General features: G+C 48.7%; 1 protein-coding gene across 4 annotated transcripts in view; it reads left to right on the top strand.

Annotated features, from left to right (window-relative positions):
* CCNT2 (cyclin T2) overlaps positions 1 to 25,261 on the top strand; it is a 139,010-nt gene that overhangs the window by 33,562 nt on the left and 80,187 nt on the right. For all 4 annotated transcript variants that reach the window (XM_063933785.1, XM_063933788.1, XM_063933786.1 and 1 more), the window contains exon 4: positions 12,447 to 12,507. In XM_063933785.1, coding sequence (XP_063789855.1) covers positions 12,447 to 12,507 — 61 coding nt within the window. The remainder of the gene's footprint in view (positions 1 to 12,446; positions 12,508 to 25,261) is intronic.

The following is a 25,261-nucleotide window of genomic DNA, read 5'->3' as shown; positions in this document are numbered from 1 at the left end:
TGCAGGCAAAAGGCCAGTCATATCTGCCCAGACATAGAGGTAAGGGAAGTAGACTGCAGCAGGCAGCCCCTTCCCAGGAAAAGAAGTCCTCAGCATGACGCTGGGGCCATGCAAGCGGACTCAAGGTGGGGGGGTAGTCTCAAGAGTCTCAGCGCGCAGTGGGATCACTCGCAGGTTGACCCCTAGATAGTACAAGTATTATCCCAGGGGTACAGATTGGAGAGTCGAGACATCTTCTCCTCGCAGGTTTCTGAAGTCTGCTTTACCAACGGCTCCCTCCGACAGGGAGGCAGCATTGGAAAAAAATTCACAAGCTGTATATCCAGCAGGTGATAATCAAAGTACCCCTCCTACAACAAGGAAAAGGGTATTATTTTTCCACACTATATTGTGGTACTGACGCCAGACGGCTTGGTGAGACATAGTCTAAACTGAAATCTTTGAACACTTACATAAAAGGTTCAAATCGAGATGGAGTCACTCACAGCAGTGATAGCGAACCGAAAAAAAAAGGGGACTATATGGTGTCCCTGGACATCAAGGATTACCTCCATGTCCAAATTTGCCCTTCTCAACAAGGGTACCTCTGGTTCGTGGTACAGAACTGTCAATATCAGTTTCAGACGATGCCGTTTGAATTATCCACGGCACCCCGGGCCTTTTACCAAGGTAATGGCCGAAAAGATGTTTCTTCAAAGAAAAAAGGCATCTAAATTATCCCTTACTTGGACGATATCCTGAAAAGGGCAAGTTCCAGAGAACAGTTGGAGGTCGGAAGAGCACTATCTAAAGTAGTTCTACGACAGCACGACTGGATTCTAAATATTCCAAGAATCGCAGCTGTTTTCCGACGATACGTCTGCTGTTCCTAGGAATGATTCTGGGCATAGTCCAGAAAAAGGTGTTCCTCCGGGAGGAAAAAGCCAAGGAGTTATTCGACCTAGTCAGAAACCTCCTAAAACCAGGCCAAGTATCAGTGCATCAATGCACAGGAGTCCTGGGAAAAATGGTGGCTTCTTACGAAGCGATTCCATTCGGCAGATCTCAGGGGATTTGCTGGACGAATGGTCCGGATCGCATTTTCAGATGCATCAGCGGATAATCCTGTCTCCAAGGACAAGGGTGTCTCTTCTGTGGGGGCTGCAGAGTGCTCATCTTTTAGAGGGCAGCACACTCAGCATTCAGGACTGTGTTCTGGGGACCACGGATACCAGCCTGAGAGGCTGGGGAGTAGTCACACAGGGAAAAAATTTCCAAGGAAGTGTGGTCAAGTCTGGAGACTTCTCTCCACATGAATATACTGGAGCTAAGGGCAATTTACAATGCTCTGAGCCTAGGAAGACTCCTGCTTCAAAGTCAACCGGTGCTGATCCAGTAGGACATCATCATGGCGGTCGCCCACGTTATCAGACGGGGCGACACAAGAAGCAGGAGGGCAATGACAGCAAGGATTCTTCGCTGGGCGGAAAATCATGTGATAACACGGTCAGCAGTGTTCATTCCGGGAGTGGGCAACTGGGAAGATTTCCTCAGCATAAATGAATTCCACCCGGAAAAGTGGAAACTTAATCTGGAAGTTTCCACATGATTGTAAACCGTTGGGAAAGACCAAAGGTGGTTATGATGGCGTCCCACCTGAAGCGCCAGGTCAAGAGACACTCAGGCAATAGCTGGGACGCTCTGGTAACACCGTCGGTGTACCAGTCGGTGTATGTGTTCCATCCTCTGCTTTTCATACCCAATGTATTGAAAATGATAGGAAGGAGAGGAGTAAGAACTATACTCGTGGCTCCGGTTTGGCCAAGAAGGACTTGGTTCCCGGAACTTCAAGAGATACTAAGAAGGGTCTTGATTCGGCAAGAACCGTGTCTGTTCCGGGACTTACCGCAGCTGCGTTGACGCCAAGGCGGGTGAACGCCGGATCCTAAGGGAAAGAGGCATTCCGGAAGAGGTCATCCCTACCCTGGTCAGAGCCAGGAAGGAGGTGACCGCACAACATTATCACCACTTAGGTGAAAATATGTGCCAGGGTGTGAGTCCAGGAAGGCTCCACGGAAGAATTTCAACTAGGTTGATTTCTACATTTCCTGCAAACAGGAGTGTCTATGGGTCTCAAATTGGGTCCATTAAGGTTCAAATTTCGGCCTGTTGATTTTCTTCCAGAAAGAAATTGGCTTCAGTTCCTGAAGTCCAGAAGTTAAGGGAGTACTGCATATACAGCCCCTTTGATGTCTCCAGTGGCACTGGGCGATCTCAACGTAGTTTTGGGATTCCTAAAAAAATCACATTGGTTTAAACAACTCAAATCTGTGGATTTGATATATCTCACATGGAAAATGACCATGCTGTTGGTCCTGGCCTCGGCCAGGCGAGTGTCAGAATTGGCGGCTTTATCTCACAAAGCCATATCTGATTGTCCATTCGGACAGAGCAAAGCTGCGGACTCGTCCCCAGTTTCTCCTTAAGGTGGTGTCAGCGTTTCACCTGAACCAGCTTATTGTGGTACCTGCGGCTACTAGGGACTTGGAGGACTCCAAGTTGCTGGATGTTATCAGGGCCCTGAAAATATGTTTCCAGGACGGCTGGAGTCAGAAAATCTGACTCGCTGTTTATCCTGTATGCACCCAACAATGCTGGGTGCTTCTGCTTCTAAGCAGTCGATTGCTCGTGGGATTGGTAACACAATTCAACTTGCACATTCTGTGGCAGGCCTGCCACAGTCTAAATCTGTTAAGGCCCATTCCACAAGGAAGGTGGGCTCATCTTGGGCGGCTGCCCAAGGGGTCTCGGCTTTGCAACTTTGCCGAGCAGCTACTTGGTCAGGGGCAAACACGTTTGTAAAATTCTACAAATTTGGTACCCTGGCAAAAGAGGACCTGGAGTTCTCTCATTCGGTGCTGCAGAGTCATCCGCACTCTCCCGCCCGTTTGGGAGCTTTGGTATAATCCCAATGGTCCTTACGGAGTTCCCAGCATCCACTAGGACGTCAGAGAAAATAAGAATTTACTCACCGGTAATTCTATTTCTCGTAGTCCGTAGTGGATGCTGGGCGCCCATCCCAAGTGCGGATTGTCTGCAATACTTGTAAATAGTTATTGTTAACTAAAGGGTTATTGTTGAGCCATCTGTTGAGAGGCTCAGTTGTTTTCATACTGTCAAACTGGATATAGTATCACGAGTTGTACGGTGTGATTGGTGTGGCTGGTAAGAGTCTTACCCGGGATTCTAAATCCTTCCTTATTATGTCAGCTCGTCCGGGCACAGTATCCTAACTGAGGCTTGGAGGAGGGTCATAGTGGGAGGAGCCAGTGCACACCAGGTAGTCATAAATCTTTCTAGAGTGCCCAGCCTCCTTCGGAGCCCGCTATTCCCCATGGTCCTTACGGAGTTCCCAGCATCCACTACGGACTACGAGAAATAGAATTACCGGTGAGTAAATTCTTATTATTTTTACCCTCTTGAGTGATATGGTTTGCAAAATCGCCCAGTGTGTATGCTGCTGACGATGGCCGATGCACGCTCGCAGGTGTCGTTAACGACCCCCTCCGTCGTCTGTACACGCATCTCAAGCTGAAGATATCGCCGGATGCTGCATTTTTTGACCGGCGGCATGATGTCACTCATTCCAAAGGTGATAAAAAATTATAAGAAGAACAAGGGTTCAGGCGATCCTCATTGTTCCGGATTGGCCAAAAAGGGCCTGGTATCCAGATCTTCAGGAGTTGCTCGTAGAAGATCCCTGGCATCTTCCTCTTCGGGAGGACCTGTTACAACAGGGGTCGTGCGTGTATCAGGACTTACCGCGGCTGCGTTTGACGGCGTGGTGCACTGTCTGCAGCCCGGCCCAGGATTGGAAATACTAGGTGATATCGCTCCTGGAGTGAATCGCCTAGTATGTACGGGCCTTAACTAAGATCCGCGCTTTCCTTTTGGAACAATGTAATGTGATTCAAGTGATGAACAACTTGGGCCTTATTTACTGTTTCAGCCTTTTTACATGTACTTTTTTTTTTTTTTTTTTTTTTTGTCGTGGTGCAAGATATGGATAATACTGAACAGAACATTTTGCCATGGCACAGAGTTCACTTGCGCTTTTGAAAGTTCTTTTGGCTCGATTCAATTCTGCACGGATGGAATAGTGCCGGAAATTAGCTCCCGGTGCTATCCACTTTAGCAAGCGGTTATGTTGGGAAAGGCCAGTTGTCATGGACTAAACAGTGTGTTTTGGCACGAGAACCGGTATCCTCCGTTTAAAGTGCCCAGCGCGATGTTTCTGCTGCACTAAGGGCGGAAGTCTGCATCATGCCAGCAAGATGCAGGAAGAAATCCTCTCGTCGGGAGTTAGTGTGCTGAACCGAATAACACCGGGAGCTAATTCCCGGCGCTATTCAACCCGCGCAGAATTTAATTGAGCCCTTTGTTGTTTAGGGCGTTTGACCTGTTGTGCATACTCTATGGACGCGTTGATTATTATTGTAGGTCTTCTGTTCAGTGACTCAATAGGCGTCACTATTTCAGGTAATTTAAAGACAGGTAAGTAATGTAACAAAGCAATGAGAAGCTAGTCAGATGCTTGGTTGCATAAGGAGATGAATCCGTAACAGAAAGAAAGAAGTAGTAATGCCGCTTATAGGTAATTGGTACGGCCTCATGTAGAATACTGTTTATTTCTGGAAGCCATATCTCCAGAAGGATAAAAATACATTAGCCTACAAAGAAGGGCAACTAAAATGGTGCATGGCCTACATTGCAAAGCTTTCCTGGAAAGACTAAAAGATTTTAATAGGTATAGTTTGGAGAAGGGAAAGGGGGTCATGATCGTTTCTATCATGTTCACTGTTGATAGAAAGGGTGATACAGGAGGGAGACATTCTTCAAAGGAAGAAAAGTATTAGAACACAAGGACATGCACTGAAACTGAAGGGTGGTACACTACAGCTCATTCATTTCAATACACCCACAGATTCATCGACTTCTCTGTGAAGGGTGAACTTGATACGTGTGTTTTGCACAGAAAGAGGCCACTCGCGGGTGACAAGGCTATATGCCCCATAATCACGCCCCTAATTTCGGGCACGTAGCTGCACAAAGGTCCCTCTTCCCGAGGTTAAGATGTATACTAGGGACGTTTGTTTACAGCTGGGTAATGGGCATGATTCATGTTTGTAAGTAAAGCAAAAAGGCAAGAATCTGTGTAAAACCATGTTGCACTGCAGGTACATGTACAGAGAGCTTTAGATTTGGGTGTGTTCAAACTGAAATCTAAATTGTAGTTTAAAAATAGAGCTATCTAACATTTGTGGGCTACAAGCAAAAGCAGCCAGTATTTACCCTGCACGGAAAAAATATAACTCAACCAAATCTCAATCTCTCTGCACATGTTACATCTGCCAGACAAGCAGTGCAACATGGTTTTCTCTATCGTCCTTGTGGATGCTGGGGTTCCTGAAAGGACCATGGGGAATAGCGGCTCCGCAGGAGACAGGGCACAAAAAGTAAAGCTTTCCGATCAGGTGGTGTGCACTGGCTCCTCCCCCCATGACCCTCCTCCAGACTCCAGTTAGATTTTTGTGCCCGGCCGAGAAGGGTGCAATCTAGGTGGCTCTCCTAAAGAGCTGCTTAGAGAAAGTTTAGCTTAGGTTTTTTATTTTACAGTGAGTCCTGCTGGCAACAGGATCACTGCAACGAGGGACTTAGGGGAGAAGGAGTGAACTCACCTGCGTGCAGGATGGATTGGCTTCTTGGCTACTGGACATCAGCTCCAGAGGGACGATCACAGGTACAGCCTGGATGGTCACCGGAGCCGCGCCGCCGGCCCCCTTGCAGATGCTGAAGTAAGAAGAGGTCCAGAATCGGCGGCTGAAGACTCCTGCAGTCTTCTAAAGGTAGCGCACAGCACTGCAGCTGTGCGCCATTTTCCTCTCAGCACACTTCACACGGCAGTCACTGAGGGTGCAGGGCGCTGGGAGGGGGGCGCCCTGGGAGGCAAATGAAAACCTTTTTTGGCGAAAAATACCTCACATATAGCCCCCAGAGGCTATATGGAGATATTTAACCCCTGCCAAGATTCACTAAATAGCGGGAGACGAGCCCGCCGAAAAAGGGGCGGGGCCTATCTCCTCAGCACACAGCGCCATTTTCTCTCACAGAAAGCCTGGAGAGAAGGCTCCCAGGCTCTCCCCTGCACTGCACTACAGAAACAGGGTTAAAACAGAGAGGGGGGGCACTGATTTTGGCGATATTGAGATATATATAAAGATGCTATAAGGGAAAACACTTATATAAGGTTGTCCCTATATAATTATAGCGTTTTGGTGTGTGCTGGCAAACTCTCCCTCTGTCTCCCCAAAGGGCTAGTGGGTCCTGTCCTCTGTCAGAGCATTCCCGGTGTGTGTGCTGTGTGTCGGTACGTGTGTGTCGACATGTATGAGGACGATGTTGGTGAGGAGGCGGAGAAATTGCCTGTAATGGTGATGTCACTCTCTAGGGAGTCGACACCGGAATGGATGGCTTATTTAGGGAATTACGTGAGAATGTCAACACGCTGCAAGGTCGGTTGACGACGTGAGACGGCCGACAAACTATTAGTACCGGTCCAGGCGTCTCAGAAACACCGTCAGGGGCGTTAAAAACGCCCATTTACCTCAGTCGGTCGACACAGACACGGACACTGAATCCAGTGTCGACGGTGAATAAACAAACGTATTTCTCATTAGGGCCACACGTTAAGGGCAATGAAGGAGGTGTTGCATATTTCTGATACTACAAGTACCACAAAAAAGGGTATTATGTGGGAGTGAAAAAACTACCTGTAGTTTTTTCTGAATCAGATAAAATAAAATGAAGTGTGTGATGATGCGTGGGGTTACCCCGATAGCAAATATTGGCGTTATACCCTTTCCCGCCAGAAATTAGGGCGCGTTGGGAAACACCCCTTAGGGTGATAAGGCGCTCACACGCTTATCAAGTGGCGTTACCGTCTCCAGATACGGCCGCCCTCAAGGAGCCAGCTGATAGGAAGCTGGAAAGATATCCTAAAAAGTATATACACACATACGGTGGTTATACTGCGACCAGCGATCGCCATCAGCCTGGAGATGCAGTGCTGGGTTGGCTTGGTCGGATTCCCTGACTGAAAATATTTTATTCATATAGAGCATTTAATAGGATGCATTCTATATATATATGTACGTGAGATGCACAGAGGGATATTTGCTCTCTGGCATCAAGATAAGTACGTTGTCCATATCACCCAGAAGATGTCATGGACACGACAGTGGTCAGGTGATACAGATCCCATACGGCACATGGAAGTATTGCCGTATAAAGGGAAGGAGTTAGTTGGGGTCGGTCCATTGGACCTGGGGACCACGGCAACAGCTGGGAAATCCAACCTTTTTACCCCAAGTTACATCTCAGCTGAAAAAGACACCGTCTTTTCAGCCTCAATCCTTCCTTTCCCATGAGGGCATGCAGGCAAAAGGCCAGTCATATCTGCCCAGACATAGAGGTAAGGGAAGTAGACTGCAGCAGGCAGCCCCTTCCCAGGAAAAGAAGTCCTCAGCATGACGCTGGGGCCATGCAAGCGGACTCAAGGTGGGGGGGTAGTCTCAAGAGTCTCAGCGCGCAGTGGGATCACTCGCAGGTTGACCCCTAGATAGTACAAGTATTATCCCAGGGGTACAGATTGGAGAGTCGAGACATCTTCTCCTCGCAGGTTTCTGAAGTCTGCTTTACCAACGGCTCCCTCCGACAGGGAGGCAGCATTGGAAAAAAATTCACAAGCTGTATATCCAGCAGGTGATAATCAAAGTACCCCTCCTACAACAAGGAAAAGGGTATTATTTTTCCACACTATATTGTGGTACTGACGCCAGACGGCTTGGTGAGACATAGTCTAAACTGAAATCTTTGAACACTTACATAAAAGGTTCAAATCGAGATGGAGTCACTCACAGCAGTGATAGCGAACCGAAAAAAAAAGGGGACTATATGGTGTCCCTGGACATCAAGGATTACCTCCATGTCCAAATTTGCCCTTCTCAACAAGGGTACCTCTGGTTCGTGGTACAGAACTGTCAATATCAGTTTCAGACGATGCCGTTTGAATTATCCACGGCACCCCGGGCCTTTTACCAAGGTAATGGCCGAAAAGATGTTTCTTCAAAGAAAAAAGGCATCTAAATTATCCCTTACTTGGACGATATCCTGAAAAGGGCAAGTTCCAGAGAACAGTTGGAGGTCGGAAGAGCACTATCTAAAGTAGTTCTACGACAGCACGACTGGATTCTAAATATTCCAAGAATCGCAGCTGTTTTCCGACGATACGTCTGCTGTTCCTAGGAATGATTCTGGGCATAGTCCAGAAAAAGGTGTTCCTCCGGGAGGAAAAAGCCAAGGAGTTATTCGACCTAGTCAGAAACCTCCTAAAACCAGGCCAAGTATCAGTGCATCAATGCACAGGAGTCCTGGGAAAAATGGTGGCTTCTTACGAAGCGATTCCATTCGGCAGATCTCAGGGGATTTGCTGGACGAATGGTCCGGATCGCATTTTCAGATGCATCAGCGGATAATCCTGTCTCCAAGGACAAGGGTGTCTCTTCTGTGGGGGCTGCAGAGTGCTCATCTTTTAGAGGGCAGCACACTCAGCATTCAGGACTGTGTTCTGGGGACCACGGATACCAGCCTGAGAGGCTGGGGAGTAGTCACACAGGGAAAAAATTTCCAAGGAAGTGTGGTCAAGTCTGGAGACTTCTCTCCACATGAATATACTGGAGCTAAGGGCAATTTACAATGCTCTGAGCCTAGGAAGACTCCTGCTTCAAAGTCAACCGGTGCTGATCCAGTAGGACATCATCATGGCGGTCGCCCACGTTATCAGACGGGGCGACACAAGAAGCAGGAGGGCAATGACAGCAAGGATTCTTCGCTGGGCGGAAAATCATGTGATAACACGGTCAGCAGTGTTCATTCCGGGAGTGGGCAACTGGGAAGATTTCCTCAGCATAAATGAATTCCACCCGGAAAAGTGGAAACTTAATCTGGAAGTTTCCACATGATTGTAAACCGTTGGGAAAGACCAAAGGTGGTTATGATGGCGTCCCACCTGAAGCGCCAGGTCAAGAGACACTCAGGCAATAGCTGGGACGCTCTGGTAACACCGTCGGTGTACCAGTCGGTGTATGTGTTCCATCCTCTGCTTTTCATACCCAATGTATTGAAAATGATAGGAAGGAGAGGAGTAAGAACTATACTCGTGGCTCCGGTTTGGCCAAGAAGGACTTGGTTCCCGGAACTTCAAGAGATACTAAGAAGGGTCTTGATTCGGCAAGAACCGTGTCTGTTCCGGGACTTACCGCAGCTGCGTTGACGCCAAGGCGGGTGAACGCCGGATCCTAAGGGAAAGAGGCATTCCGGAAGAGGTCATCCCTACCCTGGTCAGAGCCAGGAAGGAGGTGACCGCACAACATTATCACCACTTAGGTGAAAATATGTGCCAGGGTGTGAGTCCAGGAAGGCTCCACGGAAGAATTTCAACTAGGTTGATTTCTACATTTCCTGCAAACAGGAGTGTCTATGGGTCTCAAATTGGGTCCATTAAGGTTCAAATTTCGGCCTGTTGATTTTCTTCCAGAAAGAAATTGGCTTCAGTTCCTGAAGTCCAGAAGTTAAGGGAGTACTGCATATACAGCCCCTTTGATGTCTCCAGTGGCACTGGGCGATCTCAACGTAGTTTTGGGATTCCTAAAAAAATCACATTGGTTTAAACAACTCAAATCTGTGGATTTGATATATCTCACATGGAAAATGACCATGCTGTTGGTCCTGGCCTCGGCCAGGCGAGTGTCAGAATTGGCGGCTTTATCTCACAAAGCCATATCTGATTGTCCATTCGGACAGAGCAAAGCTGCGGACTCGTCCCCAGTTTCTCCTTAAGGTGGTGTCAGCGTTTCACCTGAACCAGCTTATTGTGGTACCTGCGGCTACTAGGGACTTGGAGGACTCCAAGTTGCTGGATGTTATCAGGGCCCTGAAAATATAGTTTCCAGGTTGGCTGGAGTCAGGAAATCTGACTTGCTGTTTATCCTGTATGCACCCAACAATGCTGGGTGCTTCTGCTTCTAAGCAGTCGATTGCTCGTGGGATTGGTAACACAATTCAACTTGCACATTCTGTGGCAGGCCTGCCACAGTCTAAATCTGTTAAGGCCCATTCCACAAGGAAGGTGGGCTCATCTTGGGCGGCTGCCCGAGGGGTCTCGGCATTACAACTTTGCCGAGCAGCTACGTGGTCGGGGGAGAACACGTTTGTAAAATTCTACAAATTTGGTACCCTGGCAAAAGAGGACCTGGAGTTCTCTCATTCGGTGCTGCAGAGTCATCCGCACTCTCCCGCCCGTTTGGGAGCTTTGGTATAATCCCCATGGTCCTTTCAGGAACCCCAGCATCCACAAGGACGATAGAGAAAATAAGAATTTACTTACCGATAATTCTATTTCTCGGAGTCCGTAGTGGATGCTGGGCGCCCATCCCAAGTGCGGATTATCTGCAATACTTGTACATAGTTATTGCTAACTAAATCGGGTTATTGTTGTTGTGAGCCATCTTTTCAGAGGCTCCGCTGTTATCATACTGTTAACTGGGTTCAGATCACAGGTTGTACAGTGTGATTGGTGTGGCTGGTATGAGTCTTACCCGGGATTCAAAATTCCTCCCTTATTGTGTACGCTCGTCCGGGCACAGTACCTAACTGGAGTCTGGAGGAGGGTCATGGGGGGAGGAGCCAGTGCACACCACCTGATCGGAAAGCTTTACTTTTTGTGCCCTGTCTCCTGCGGAGCCGCTATTCCCCATGGTCCTTTCAGGAACCCCAGCATCCACTACGGACTCCGAGAAATAGAATTATCGGTAAGTAAATTCTTATTTTTTCCCAGTTGTGTGCTTATTTGCTTTTCTTACAACCTGAATCATGGGGAAAGTCTGATCCCTGAAAATAACCGAAGTATGCCTACAAGGTCACGAGGTGCTCTTAGTGATACTAGAATAATGCCCATTGCTGTTTTGAAACAGATTCATCAACACATGCACGTTGGAAGAATTCCGGTGTTCGTCTAGTATTGAACACTTGTGACATGTCAACTGGTCTCCTAAATGTCTCCCATGAAGAAGTTATCAATCGAAAAGCGCTCTGCCATAGTTGCTTTGAGAAATGTATGGCATACTTTGTGTGTGATTGCTCCTTTGGAGAAGATTTCTCTTGGTGTGCATGTGTACCCTCAAGATACACTAAACACTGTTATTGCCCACGACCTGTCAACCTCGAGTGACCACAAAACAGGAGGACTAGTTTAACAGAGTGTGCGCCAAACAGAACAGATTCCAAACAGCTCATCATGTCCGTGCTGTTCTTATGGAAACTAGGAAGAAAAGCGTACCAAACACCGCCAGTGGTTTGAAGGAATGTTACATCCTGAAAATCATCACTTAGACTCATAAATAAAAAGATGGGCTAAAAAGCACAGGAGCTGGACCACTAGTCAGTGGAAGAAGGTTCTTTTCACAGACGAATCAAAGTTTGAGGTGTTCTGGTCCAAAAGGCGCAAGTACGTTCACAGTGCGGCATCAGAGCACATGCTTCCAGCTTGCCGTCAGCCCACAGTCAAGCACAGAGATGGTCTTGAGAGGTTTCGGATGTTTGGTGCCGTTGGTGCCTTCATACTTGTGTTATGCCATCCCTTCCGGCACCCGCCTTGTTGGTTGTGGTTTCACACTACAGGAAACCAAAATATATCTGTAGTCTTTGCAGAAAGTATGTTCCATCAATGACAACAGGTGCTAAAGAACATGGTTTGGCCACCCCAGAGTCCTCATTGCAATTCAGTTAAATTATTTTGCGATCATCTGGACAGGTGTGTTCGAGATGTGCAAGTAACGAGCCAAAAATCACCTTTTGGGAGTTGCTACGTAAGTGGGCTGCAATTGGCACTGAAACTTTAGACAAATTGATCGAAAGGATGCCCCACGTTTTCGCTGCTGTCGCCAATAAGGTGGATACTTTTGAGAGAAAAATTTAAGGAAATGAAAACCCAATTTATTTATGAGCCATGTGTAAGAGTACAAAACATTCATCATTAATAGACTTGCTTTGTTTTTTTCATTACTTCCTGAAAAATCAACGATTTGTGTGGTGTAGTGAAATGAATGCGCTATATTGTAGGTTCTAAGATAATTTGAGAAATTACGTCACAGATAGGGTAGTGGATAATTGGAATAGCCTCCCATCAGAGGTGGTAGAGATTGGCATACGAGTACCCTTTCTATAAAGAGCTAATGATTAAATAGGGTGAGGTTACCAAAAGGATAAAAAAAAGGCAGGCTAGATGGACCAAGGGGTTCTGATCTGCTGTGAAATTCTGTGTACTTATGAATGTGGTCTTTTGTTTCTAGGCATACTTACAGCAAGCTCAAGAGCTGGTAATACTTGAAACTATACTGCTAGAGACCTTAGGTAAGTATTTTAAACCTGCTTGGGTGAATTGATGTATTTTCTATTTCTGTTTTTTATTGTGTGAACAAATTGAAGGTGATACTCTAGGTGAATGTGATACTGTAGGTGTATGAGGTATGCACGTGACACACACCATGGGAAAGATTTCTTTTCTCTTTCATAAATGGGTGGGGGACACTGGACAATGGGATTGTAGTAGGGCTATAGGAGCTGCCACTTAAATTAAAATCACTTTAAGCCTTTGCTCCTCCACTCCACACTCCTCGTAAGCCAGTGCGGTTTTATGACCCTCCAGAGTTGGGCATGTTTGTTTGGTTATGCTATTGCAGCCCTACTACATAAGGTGGGTACACACTTGGCGATAAATTCAGCAATGTCAGTAATTTTGACATTGACTGAGCTACGTCGTTTACTTTATTGCTAAGTGTGTATGCCGCCGACACTAAAGATGCGTGACCCCGCGGATCGTTAACGATCCTTGCTGTCATCCGTGCATGCAGCTCAATTTGGACTGTAGTCCAAAGATTGCATGCCCAGCCGCATTGTGACGTCACTGAGTTATAGCGTTTGCATATTGCTCAGTGTGTATGTGCTGCCGCTGACTGGCAGGGAAGGGAACACACTAGGCGACGTCGCTCATAGTGCATTTGCATAGTGTGTACCCATCCTTAGTTAGGTTTGTGTTTTGTTTTTAATACTGTTGTCCTTATTTTCTCTTACGTCCTAGAGGATGCGGGGGTCCACATTAGTACCATGGGGTATAGACTGTTCCACCAGGAGCCATTGGCTCTTTAAGAGTTTGAGTGTGTGGGCTGGCTACTCCCTCTATGCCCAAATCCCCCCCCAGTCTGTCGGGATCTCGAATCTCAGCCTGCATCATACCTCAGGCCAGTATAATCCTAGGAGGAGCAGGAAGATGACGCCATTGCGGGGGCAGAGCTTCTCAGAGCGGACCCAGCAGCTTTTCAGCGCCATTTTCCTGCCTGCACAGCGCTGTATAGGAAAAGAACCTAGTCCCTCCACATCAATCTCCAGCTATCCTACACGGTACCAGGGGGTTGTAGAAAGGGGAGAGGCTGCAAAACGGCTGTGTAACCTAATAAGGTACACAGCCAGCGCTTACAAAGGGTCTCCCTTTGTATAATAATAGCGCTGTGTGTGGGTTGGCTTCAATCTGTGTCTCTCTCTTGCCATTCTTGGGAGTGAAACTCTCTGTATCCCCTGTGTGAAGTGTCTGTGGTCACCACTAGAAATGTCCAGGGACTCTGTGTAATATGCTGCAGAGGTTATGTCCTCTCAGCATGATCCCATTCCATGTAATCAGGATAGCACTGGTTTAGCACATATTCCAGCAAGGGAGCAGGAATGGTTATTCCCTATCAAAACTATGATTTCTCAGATTTCAGATAGGGTTGCACAGAATTAATCTGCTACCCAGGTGCTGCAGAATATGGCTGTCTGGCCCAGTTCTGGTACCTCAGGTCTCCCTGCTATTTTCTCCCATATACGTCCTTTAGCACTATGCAGGATGACAAGGCTTGGGAAAACCCTGAGAAAAGATCCTAGATCCCTAAGAGGGTTCAGGTGGCATTTTCTTTCCCTGTTGAGGATAGGAAAAAATGGGAAAACCCGCCTATTGTTGACGCGTCAGTATCCAGACTTTCAAAAAAGGTGGTTTTGCCTGTTCCGGGATCTACCGCCTTGAAAGAGCCAGCGGATCGTAAGATTGATAATACGCTCAAGTCCATGTACACGGCTTCAGGGGCAATACTACGTCCCACTATTGCCAGTGCTTGGATTGCCAAAGCTATAGTAAAATGGTCGGACATCTTACTTGAAGATTTATGGTGGAATCCATGAAAGATCTAGGTTCAATGGCTGCAGGAATTTCTTCCATGTCGGTGTCAGCGTGGCGAGGACTGTGGCTACGTCAATGGTCTGCCGACGCAGAATCCAGGAAAGGTGTTGGGTCCCTACCGTATACTAGTCAGGCTCTCTTTGGGGAAGCGCTAGATGTGTGGATTTCCACGGCTACAGCGGGTAAGTCTCCTTTTCTTCCCTCGGCTACACCTGCTCCGAAGAAACCGTTTTCTTTGCCCGCATCTCAGCCCTTTCGGACTACGAAGCCCAGAAAGGCCAGGCCGTCCAACACCTTCTTTCGGGGAGGTAGGCCTAAGTCCAAGAAACCTGCTACGGCAGGTTCCCAGGAACAGAAACCTACTTCAGGTACACCAAAGTCCTCCGTATGACGGTGGACTACTGGTCTCGGAGGTGGGGCCAGTGGGAGCAAGACTCGGGCAGTTCAGTCACGTCTGGGTGTCATCCGGCCTGGGTGCTGGATGTTGTGTCCCAGGGGTACAGGCTGTAGTTTCAAAATCTCCCCCCTCACCGGTTTTTCAAATCAGGTTTACCAGCTCTGCTGGCGGACAGGGCAGTTCTGCAAGCCGCCGTCCAGAAGTTGGTGGAGTCACAAGTCATTGTGCCTGTACCACCTCATATGCACAACAAGGGTTACTATTCGAACCTTTTTGTGGTACCGAAACCGGATTGTTCGGTCAGGTCCATTCTGAACCTAAAATCACTGAACCCCTTTCTGAAGGAGTTCAAGATGGAGTCTCTAAGGGTGGTGATTTCGGGTCTGGAAGAGGGGGAATTCCTGGTATCCCTGGATATCAAGGATGCGTACCTCCACATCCCGATGTGGCTGCCACATCAGGCGTATCTCCGCTTTGCATTGTTGGACGGTCATTTCCAGTTCCAGGCCCTGCCATTTGGCCTCTCAACAGCACCGAGGGTGTTCACCAAGGTGATGGCAGAGATGATGGTTCTCCTTCGCAAGCAGGGGGTGAACATCATTCCATACCTGGACGATCTGATGATAAAGGCAGCGTCCAGGGAGAAACTATTGCGATCCATTGCTATTACGACCGCTCTCCTCAGAATCCACGGTTGGCTTCTGAACCTTCCAAAATTACACTTGGAACCAACCAGTAGGTTGTCGTTTCTGGGGATGATCCTCGACACGGAAGTACAGAGGGTATTTTTTCCACTGGAAAAGGCATTGGTGATACAAACAATGGTCCGGGATGTCCTGAAGCCAGCCCGGGTGTCTGTTCATCAGTGCATTCGCCTTCTGGGAAAGATGGTGGCCTCTTACGAGGCTCTCCAGTACGGAAGGTTTCATGCTCTGTCATTCCAACTGGATCTCCTGGACAAGTGGTCAGGATCTCATCTGCACATGCACCTGAGAATTCGTCTGTCGCCAAAGGCCAGGATTTCACTCCTCTGGTGGCTACCTTCTGGAGGGCTGCAGGTTCGGGGTTCAGAACTGGATCCTTCTAACCACGGATGCATGCCTCCGGGGCTGGGGCGCAGTCACTCAAGGTGGTCAATTCTGGAAGTCGGCCTACCGATCAACATTCTGGAACTAAGAGCCGTATACAACAGTCTACTTCAGGCGGGCCATTCAAGTGCAGTCGGACAATGTCACAAAAGTGGTCTACATAAACCGACAGGGCGGAACGAAGAGCAGAGCCGCAATGTCAGGTGTCAAGAATCCTCCTCTGGGCAGAAAAACACGCATTAGCGCTGTCAGCAATCTTTATAACGGGAGTAGACAACTGGGAAGCAGACTTCCTCAATAGACACTATCTCCATCCGGAGGTCTTCAAGGAAATAACAGACCTTTGGGGACTACCCCAAATAGACATGATGGCCCCTCGTCTCAACCAGAAGCTTCAGCGCTATTGTTCCAGGTCAAGGGACCCACAGGCAGTGGACGCCCTGGTGTCTCCGTGGGTGTTCCAGTCAGTGTACGTGTTTCCACCACTCCCACTCATCACAAGGATCCTAAAGCTCATAAGGAGAACAAGGGTTCGAGCGATCCTCATTGCTCCAGACTGGCCAAGAAGGACTTGGTATGCGGACCTTCTGGATCTACTACAAGAAGAGCTGTGGCCTCTTGCTCTTCAGAAGGACCTGTTGCAGCAGGGGCCGTTCGCCTTTCAAGACTTACCGCGGCTACGTTTGACTGCATCGAAGTTGAGCGCCTGATACTTGCTCGGAAGGGCATTCCGAAGAAGGGCATTCCTACCATGATACAGGCTAAGAAAAGGGTAACGTCTAAACAATACCATCGTATTTGGTAGAAATATGTCTCTTGGTGTGAATCCAAGACGTTTCCTACGGTAGTTTCATCTCGGACGTTTTCTCCTCTTCCTGCAAGCTGGTGTGGATATGGGCCTGAGGTTGGGATCTGTGAAGGTCCAGATTTCGGCCCTATCCATTTTCTTCCAGAAACAATTGGCTGCCCTCCCTGAGGTTGACTTTTTTGGAGGGAGTTCTGCACATCCAACCTCCCTTTGTACCGCCTACGGCGCCTTGGGACCTTAATGTGGTGTTGCAGTTCCTCCAGTCGGATTGGTTTGACCCTCTACAGGAGGAGCTTCTGCTAGACGCGTGTCTGAATTGGGGTGCTTCATCCTGTAAAAGCTCTTACTTGATCTTCCACAAAGATAGAGCTGAGCTCTGGACACGTCAGCAGTTTCTTCTGAAGGTTGTGTCGGCATTTCATATCAACCAACCTATTGTGGTGCCAGTGGCTACTGACTCCTCAATTACATCTAAGTCCTTGGATGTTGTGAGGGCTCTGAAGATATATGTGAAGAGGACTTCTCGTCACAGAAAGTCGGACCCTCTGTTTGTCCTATATGATCCCAAGAAAATTGGGTGTCCTGCTTCTAAGCAGACAATCTCTCGCTGGATTTGGTTCACTATCCAGCACGCTTATTCTACGGCAGGATTGCTGTGTCCAAAATCTGTTAAGGTCCACTCTTCTCGTAAGGTGGGCTCATCCTGGGCAGCTGTCTCGGCGTTGCAACTTTGCCGAGCGTCCGCTTGGTCTGGGTCGAACTTGTTTGCTAAGTTCTACAAGTTCAATACTTTGGCCTCTGATGATCTGAAGTTCAGTCAATCAGTTCTTCAGGTGCCTCCGCGCTCTCCCTCCGTTCTGGGAGCTTTGGTACATCCCCATGGTACTTATGTGGACCCCAGCATCCTCTACGACGTAAGAGAAAATAGTATTTTGGTTACCTACTGGTAAATCTTTCTCTGACGTCCTAGTGGATGCTGGGTACTCCTTAAGGACCATGGGGAATAGACGGGCTCCGCAGGAGACTGGGCACTCTTAAAAGAAAGATTAGGTACTATATCTGGTGTACACTGGCTCCTCCCTCTATGCCCCTCCTCCAGACCTCAGTTAGAATCTGTGCCCGGCCAGAGCTGGATGCACCTAGTGGGCTCTCCTGAGCTTGCTAGTAAAGAAAGTATTTATTAGGTTTTTTATTTTCAGTGAGATCTGCTGGCAACAGATTCACTGCTACGAGGGACTGAGGGGAGAGAAACAAACCTACCTGCTTGCAGCTAGCTTGTGCTTCTAAGGCTACTGGACACCATTAGCTCCAGAGGGATCGAACACAGGGCCCGACCTCGATCGTCCGTTCCCGGAGCCGCGCCGCTGTCCCCCTTGCAGAGCCAGAAGACGGAAGAACCAGGAGAAAATCGGCGGCTGAAGACTCCGGTCTTCAATAAGGTAGCGCACAGCACTGCAGCTGTGCGCCATTGCTCCCACAGCACACCACACGCTCCGGTCACTGGTGGGTGCAGGACGCTGGGGGGGGGCGCCCTGGGCTGCAATAAGTATACCTTTTGGCACAAAAAGCACATAATACAGTGTATAACACTGTATATGTGCAAAAAACCCCGCCATTAACATTATAAAAAGCGGGAGAAGCCCGCCGCTGAAGGGGCGGGGCTATCTTCCTCAGCACAGCCAGCGCCATTTTCTCTTCACAGCTCCGCTGGAAGGACGCTCCCCAGGCTCTCCCCTGCAGTATACACTACAAGAAGGGTAAAAAAGAGGGGGGGGGGGGGCACATAAATTTAGGCGCAAAAGGTGATATAAGCAGCTATTGGGGGAAATTCACTTTGTGTTAGTGTAAATCCCTCTGTTATATAGCGCTCTGGTGTGTGCTGGCATACTCTCTCTCTGTCTCCCCAAAGGACTTTGTGGAGTCCTGTCCTCAGTCAGAGCATTCCCTGTGTGTGTGTGTGTGTGTGTGTGTGCGGTGTGTGGTGTGTCGGTACAGCTGTGTCGACATGTTTGATGAGGACGCTTACGTGGAGGCGGAGCAGGAGCCGATAAGTGTGATGTCGCCCCCTGCGGTGCCGACACCAGAGTGGATGGATATGTGGAAGGTATTAACCGACAGTGTTAACTCCTTGCATAAAAGGTTCGATGACGTAACAGCTTTGGGACAGCCGGCATCTCAGCCCGCGCCTGCCCAGGCGTCTCAGAGGCCATCAGGGGCTCAAAAACGCCCGCTACCTCAGATGGCAGACACAGATGTCGACACGGAGTCTGACTCCAGTGTAGACGAGGATGAGACAAATGTACAGTCCACAAGGGCCATTCGATGCATGATTACGGCAATGAAAAATGTGTTGCACATTTCTGACATTAACCCGGTTACCACAAAAAAGGGTATTATGTTTGGGGAGAAAAAGCAGCCAGTGACTTTTCCCCCATCTGATGAATTAAATGAATTGTGTGAAGAAGCGTGGTGTTCCCCAGATAAGAAATTATCTTTCTAAAAGATTACTAATGGCGTACCCTTTCCCGCCAACGGACAGGTTACGTTGGGAAACATCCCCTAGGGTGGACAAGGCGCTCACACGCTTATCAAAAAAGGTGGCACTGCCGTCTCAGGATACGGCCGCCTTAAAGGAGCCTGCAGATAGAAAGCAGGAGGCTATCCTGAAGTCTGTGTATACACACTCAGGTACTATACTGAGACCTGCAATTGCTTCAGCATGGATGTGTAGTGCTGCAGCTGCTTGGTCTGATACCCTGTCAGATAACATTGATTCCCTTGACAGGGATACTATTTTGCGAACCATAGAGCTTATTAAAGACGTCGTCTTATATATGAGGGATGCACAGAGGGACATTTGCCGGCTGGCATCTAGAATTAATGCAATGTCCATTTCTGCCAGGAGAGTATTATGGACTCGGCAGTGGACAGGTGATGCTGATTCTAAAAGGCACATGGAGGTTTTGCCTTATAAGGGTGAGGAATTGTTTGGGGATGGTCTCTCGGACCTCGTATCCACAGCAACAGCTGGGAAGTCAAATTTTTTACCTCAGGTTCCCTCACAGCCTAAGAAAGCACCGATTTATCAAGTACAGTCCTTTCGGCCTCAGAAAGGCAAGCGGGTCAGAGGCGCGTCCTTTCTGCCCAGAGGCAGGGGTAGAGGGAAAAAGCTGCACCAGACAGCCAGTTCCCAGGAACAAAAATCCTCCCCTGCTTCCACTAAGTCCACCGCATGATGCTGGGGCTCCACAGGTGGAGCCAGGTGCGGTGGGGGCGCGTCTCCGGAACTTCAGCGACCAGTGGGTTCGCTCACAGGTGGATCCCTGGGTTCTACAAGTAGTATCTCAGGGATACAAGCTGGAGTTCGAGGCGTCTCCTCCTCGCCGTTACCTCAAATCAGCCTTGCCAGCTGCTCCCAAGGAAAGGGAGGTAGTACTGGCGGCAATTAACAAGCTGTACCTTCAGCAGGTGATAATCAAAGTTCCCCTCCTTCAACAGGGACGGGGTTACTATTCCACAATGTTTGTGGTACCGAAACCAGACGGTTCGGTGAGACCCATTCTAAATTTGAAATCCTTGAACACTTATATAAGGAAGTTCAAGTTCAAAATGGAATCGCTCAGGGCAGTTATTGCAAGCCTGGAAGAGGGGGATTTTATGGTGTCACTGGACATCACGGATGCTTACCTACATGTCCCCATTTACCCACCTCACCAGGAGTACCTCAGGTTTGTGGTACAGGACTGTCATTCCCAATTCCAGACGTTGCCGTTTGGTCTGTCCACGGCACCGAGGGTATTTACCAAGGTAATGGCCGAAATGATGATACTCCTTCGAAAGAAGGGAGTTATAATTATCCCGTACTTGGACGATCTCCTTATAAAGGCAAGGTCCAAGGAGCAGTTGTTAGTCGGAGTAGCACTATCTCGGAAAGTGTTACAACAGCACGGCTGGATTCTGAATATCCCAAAGTCGCAGCTGATTCCTACGACGCGTCTGCTGTTCTTGGGCATGATTCTGTACACAGAAGAAGGTGTTTCTCCCGGAGGAGAAGGCCCAGGAATTGTCATCTCTGGTCAGGGACCTCCTGAAACCAAAACAGGTGTCGGTGCATCACTGCACGCGAGTCCTGGGAAAGATGGTAGCTTCTTACGAAGCAATTCCCTTCGGCAGGTTCCATGCAAGGATCTTTCAGTGGGATCTGTTAGACAAGTGGTCCGGATCGCATCTTCAGATGCATCGGTTGATCACCCTGTGCCCGAGGGCCAGGGTGTCTCTGCTGTGGTGGCTGCAGAGTGCTCATCTTCTCGAGGGCCGCAGATTCGGCATTCAGGACTGGGTCCTGGTGACCACGGATGCAAGCCTCCGAGGTTGGGGGGCAGTCACTCAGGGAAGAAACTTCCAAGGACAGTGGTCGAGTCAGGAGACTTCCCTACACATAAATATTCTGGAACTAAGGGCCATTTACAATGCCCTGTGTCAAGCAGAACCCCTGCTTCAAAACCAACCGGTGCTGATTCAGTCAGACAACATCACGGCGGTTGTCCATGTAAACCGACAGGTCGGCACAAGAAGCAGGATGGCAATGGCAGAAGCCACAAGGATTCTTCGATGGGCGGAGAATCACGTGCTAGCACTGTCAGCAGTGTTCATTCCAGGAGTGGACAACTGGGAAGCAGACTTCCTCAGCAGGCACGACCTCCACCCGGGAGAGTAGGGACTTCATCCAGAAGTCTTCAAGCTGATTGTAAATCGTTGGGAAAGGCCACAGGTGGACATGATGGCGTCCCGCCTCAACAAAAAGGTAAAAAGATATTGCGCCAGGTCAAGGGACCCTCAGGCGATAGCTGTGGACGCTCTAGTGACACCGTGGGTATACCAGTCTGTTTGTGTTCCCTCCTCTTCCTCTCAAACCAAAGGTTCTGAGGATAATAAGAAAGAGAGGAGTAAGAACTATACTCATCGTTCCGGATTGGCCAAGAAGAACTTGGTACCCGGAACTACAAGAAATGATCTCAGGGGACCCTTGGCCTCTGCCGCTACAGCAGGGGCCCTGTCTGTTCCAAGACTTACCGCGGCTGCGTTTGACGGCATGGCGGTTGAACGCCGGATCCTAATGGAAAAGGGCATTACAGATGAAGTCATTCCTACGCTGATTAAAGCTAGGAAGGATGTGACAGCAAAACATTATCACCGCATATGGCGAAAATATGTTGCTTGGTGTGAGGCCAGGAAGGCCCCAACAGAGGAATTTCAGCTGGGTCGATTTCTGCACTTCCTACAGTCAGGAGTGACTATGGGCCTAAAATTGGGATCCATTAAAGTCCAGATTTCGGCCCTGTCTATTTTCTTTCAAAAAGAACTGGCTTCACTGCCTGAAATTCAGACGTTTGTTAAGGGAGTGCTGCATATTCAGCCCCCTTTTGTGCCTCCAGTGGCACCTTGGGATCTCAACGTTGTGTTGGATTTCCTAAAATCACATTGGTTTGAGCCACTTCAGACCGTGGAGTTGAAGTATCTCACGTGGAAGGTAGTCATGCTGTTGGCCTTGGCCTCAGCTAGGCGTGTGTCAGAATTGGCAGCTTTGTCCTGTAAAAGCCCATATCTGATTTTCCATATGGTCAGGGCAGAATTGAGGACTCGTCCCCAATTTCTCCCAAAGGTGGTATCCGCGTTTCATTTGAACCAACCTATTGTGGTGCCTGCGGCTACTCTGGACTTGGAGGATTCCAAGTTGCTGGACGTAGTCCGGGCCCTGAAAATCTATGTTTCCAGGACGGCTAGAGTCAGAAAAACTGACTCGCTGTTTATCCTGCATGCACCCAACAAGCTGGGTGCTCCTGCTTCAAAGCAGACTATTGCTCGCTGGATCTGTAGCACGATTCAACTTGCACATTCTGCGGCTGGACTGCCGCATCCTGAATCAGTAAAAGCCCATTCCACGAGGAAGGTGGGCTCTTCTTGGGCGGCTGCCCGAGGGGTCTCGGCTTTACCACTTTGCCGAGCTGCTACTTGGTCGGGATCAAACACTTTTGCAAAATTCTACAAGTTTGATACCCTGGCTGAGGAGGACTTTGAGTTTGCTCATTCGGTGCTGCAGAGTCATCCGCACTCTCCCGCCCGTTTGGGAGCTTTGGTATAATCCCCATGGTCCTTACGGAGTACCCAGCATCCAGCAAAATAAGTATTTACTCACCGGTAATTATATTTCTCGTAGTCCGTAGTGGATGCTGGGAGCCCGTCCCAAGTGCGGACTTTCTGCAATACATGTATATAGTTATTGCTTAACTATAGGGTTATTGTTATGAGCCATCTGTTGAATAAGGCTCAGTTGTTGTTCATACTGTTAACTGGGTATAGTTATCACAAGTTGTACGGTGTGATTGGTGTGGCTGGTATGAGTCTTACCCTGGATTCCAATCCTTTCCTAGTAATGTCAGCTCTTCCGGTCACAGTTTCCCTAACTGAGGTCTGGAGGAGGGGCATAGAGGGAGGAGCCAGTGCACACCAGATATAGTACCTAATCTTTCTTTTAAGAGTGCCCAGTCTCCTACGGAGCCCGTCTATTCCCCATGGTCCTTACGGAGTACCCAGCATCCACTACAGACTACGAGAAATAGAATTACCGGTGAGTAAATTCTTATTTTTTCTCGTAGTCCTTAGAAGATGCTGGGCGCCCGCCCAGCGCTTCGTTTTCCTGCAACCGTTATCTGGTTCAGTACCACTTTATTTAGTTATGTACTTCATTGTTACTTGGTAAGTACTGTTTCAGCAGTTGCTGAGTTTTTCAAGCTAGTTAGCTTGATGTGCCTTGTGAGCTGGTATGAATCTCGCCACTATCGGTGTTAAATCCTTCTCTCGAAGATGTCCGTCTCATCGGGCACAGTTTCTAAACTGAGTCTGGTAGGAGGGGCATAGAGGGAGGAGCCAGCCGACACTCTCAAACTCTTAAAGTGCCAATGGCTCCTGGTGGACCAGTCTATACACCATGGTACTAATGTGGACCCCAGCATCCTCTACGGACCACGAGAAAAGGATTTATCGATAGGTAACCAAAATCCTATTTTTGCTGTAGGTACTGTCCGCTGCAAGCAGTTGTAGGAAGCCAGTGAGGCTCACCATGCTTCAGCCTGCTGAACCGCGTGCTCTTGCGCTCCTGTCTCACAAAGACCGCCTGGACCCAGAGAACGGGAGCGCACTGTCACCCTGTTAGAGGGTGGAGAGTGACAGCTCTGTCCCATATGGCACCGCCATTTTGCTGGGCTTTGTGGGTGGCTTCCCTAACTGCTCTTCTGGCAGCAGGCGCAACCAGTGTTTTCCCTGGTACAAGGGGGGGAATAATGCTGGTTCCCAGAGTGTGACTGGCATGGTTCAGGGGTGCCGAGCCTTCCATCTCACAGGTGTGTGCAGTTCAGTGATCTCCTGAGGGTGCTCTGGCATTGCTAGTGTGACAGTGTCTCACACTGGACACAACAATCCCAGGCCCTCCCCAGCATTTAACTTGCCGGTGCTGGGCAGCTCCTGTTTCCTGCTGTGCACTTTATCTGCAGACACCATGCCTATGCGGTCTGCTTTTCTTGGGTGCCAAGCAGACTCTGAGGACTCCTTCGGCGGGAAGGCTAAGTACATGGGGTTTACCACTTTGTTTCCAGTGTCACTCTTTATTAATTTTTCTTCTCGCACCTGACTGCTTACAAAACGGCATAGTGGGTTGATGGGCCACTAAGGCTAATCTTTATAGCATTGTGGTTTCCGTGCATTCGCTATCCGGTGATATTGCTATGTGGACAGCTAGACCTGTTGCCTGCTGCATGTGGTCTGGCGCGGCCTTGAGACCTGTGTTTTTTTTTTTTTTTTTTTTTTTTCTGTGTTAAACAATAAAAAGATTTTTTTAAATAACACATGATGCCACTCTGCTGTCCACTATGCTCATTATGCTCTATGTGAGGTCAAGTGGATAAGTTAACTTGGGTGCTATGAGCTGTCATGCAGGGCCCGGTGATGTAGCGAGGTTGGGAGGTTCCGCGTTGACCTGTCTAAGCTGGTGTGGGCACAGGCACTCAGTCTGTTCCTGACACGGTGAACCTAGACTTGCCTCAGCGAGGTGATCGCATTAGAGTGGCTGCTGCACCCCATTACTCACTGGTGTAGTTCTTGACTTGGTGTCTACCGCCTTGGCGTCATGCCATGGTGTGCAAGACGTCCGGGTTTGACCGTGTTTCCACTTATTTGGAGCCTTTTTTCAGGGATCCTATGCTGCGCGTGGCACATAGAAGTCTTCCTTCTTTAGGCCATTGGAAGTTTTCGGATTAGTTTTCTCAAGAACAGGGCGCCCTTACGAAGGCTGTCTGCGTTCCACAGGGACACTGCCTGTCGCGGTGTGGCAGATCATTGCTGCAGCGTGCCACACTGTAGATTCCTTCTACTGAAGCGGAGGCTGTGGGTCCGTTCACGCATCAGCGCATGATGGTCGTTTTCCCTTTTCCATCAGATCTCTTGGATCTTATCTTGAAGGCCTGAAAGGTGTCAGATGGGGATCTCTCCATTCTTGGTTGCCGTTCATGGAGTACAAATGGAGGTCCGTTTTATTTGACGTAGTTTTA

The sequence above is a fragment of the Pseudophryne corroboree genome, chromosome 7, assembly GCF_028390025.1.
Source record: "Pseudophryne corroboree isolate aPseCor3 chromosome 7, aPseCor3.hap2, whole genome shotgun sequence".
In the NCBI taxonomy this organism is placed as follows: Eukaryota; Metazoa; Chordata; class Amphibia; order Anura; family Myobatrachidae; genus Pseudophryne; species Pseudophryne corroboree.
The sequence above is the reverse complement of the archived record's forward strand: the minus strand, read 5'-3'. Positions and strand labels throughout refer to the sequence as shown.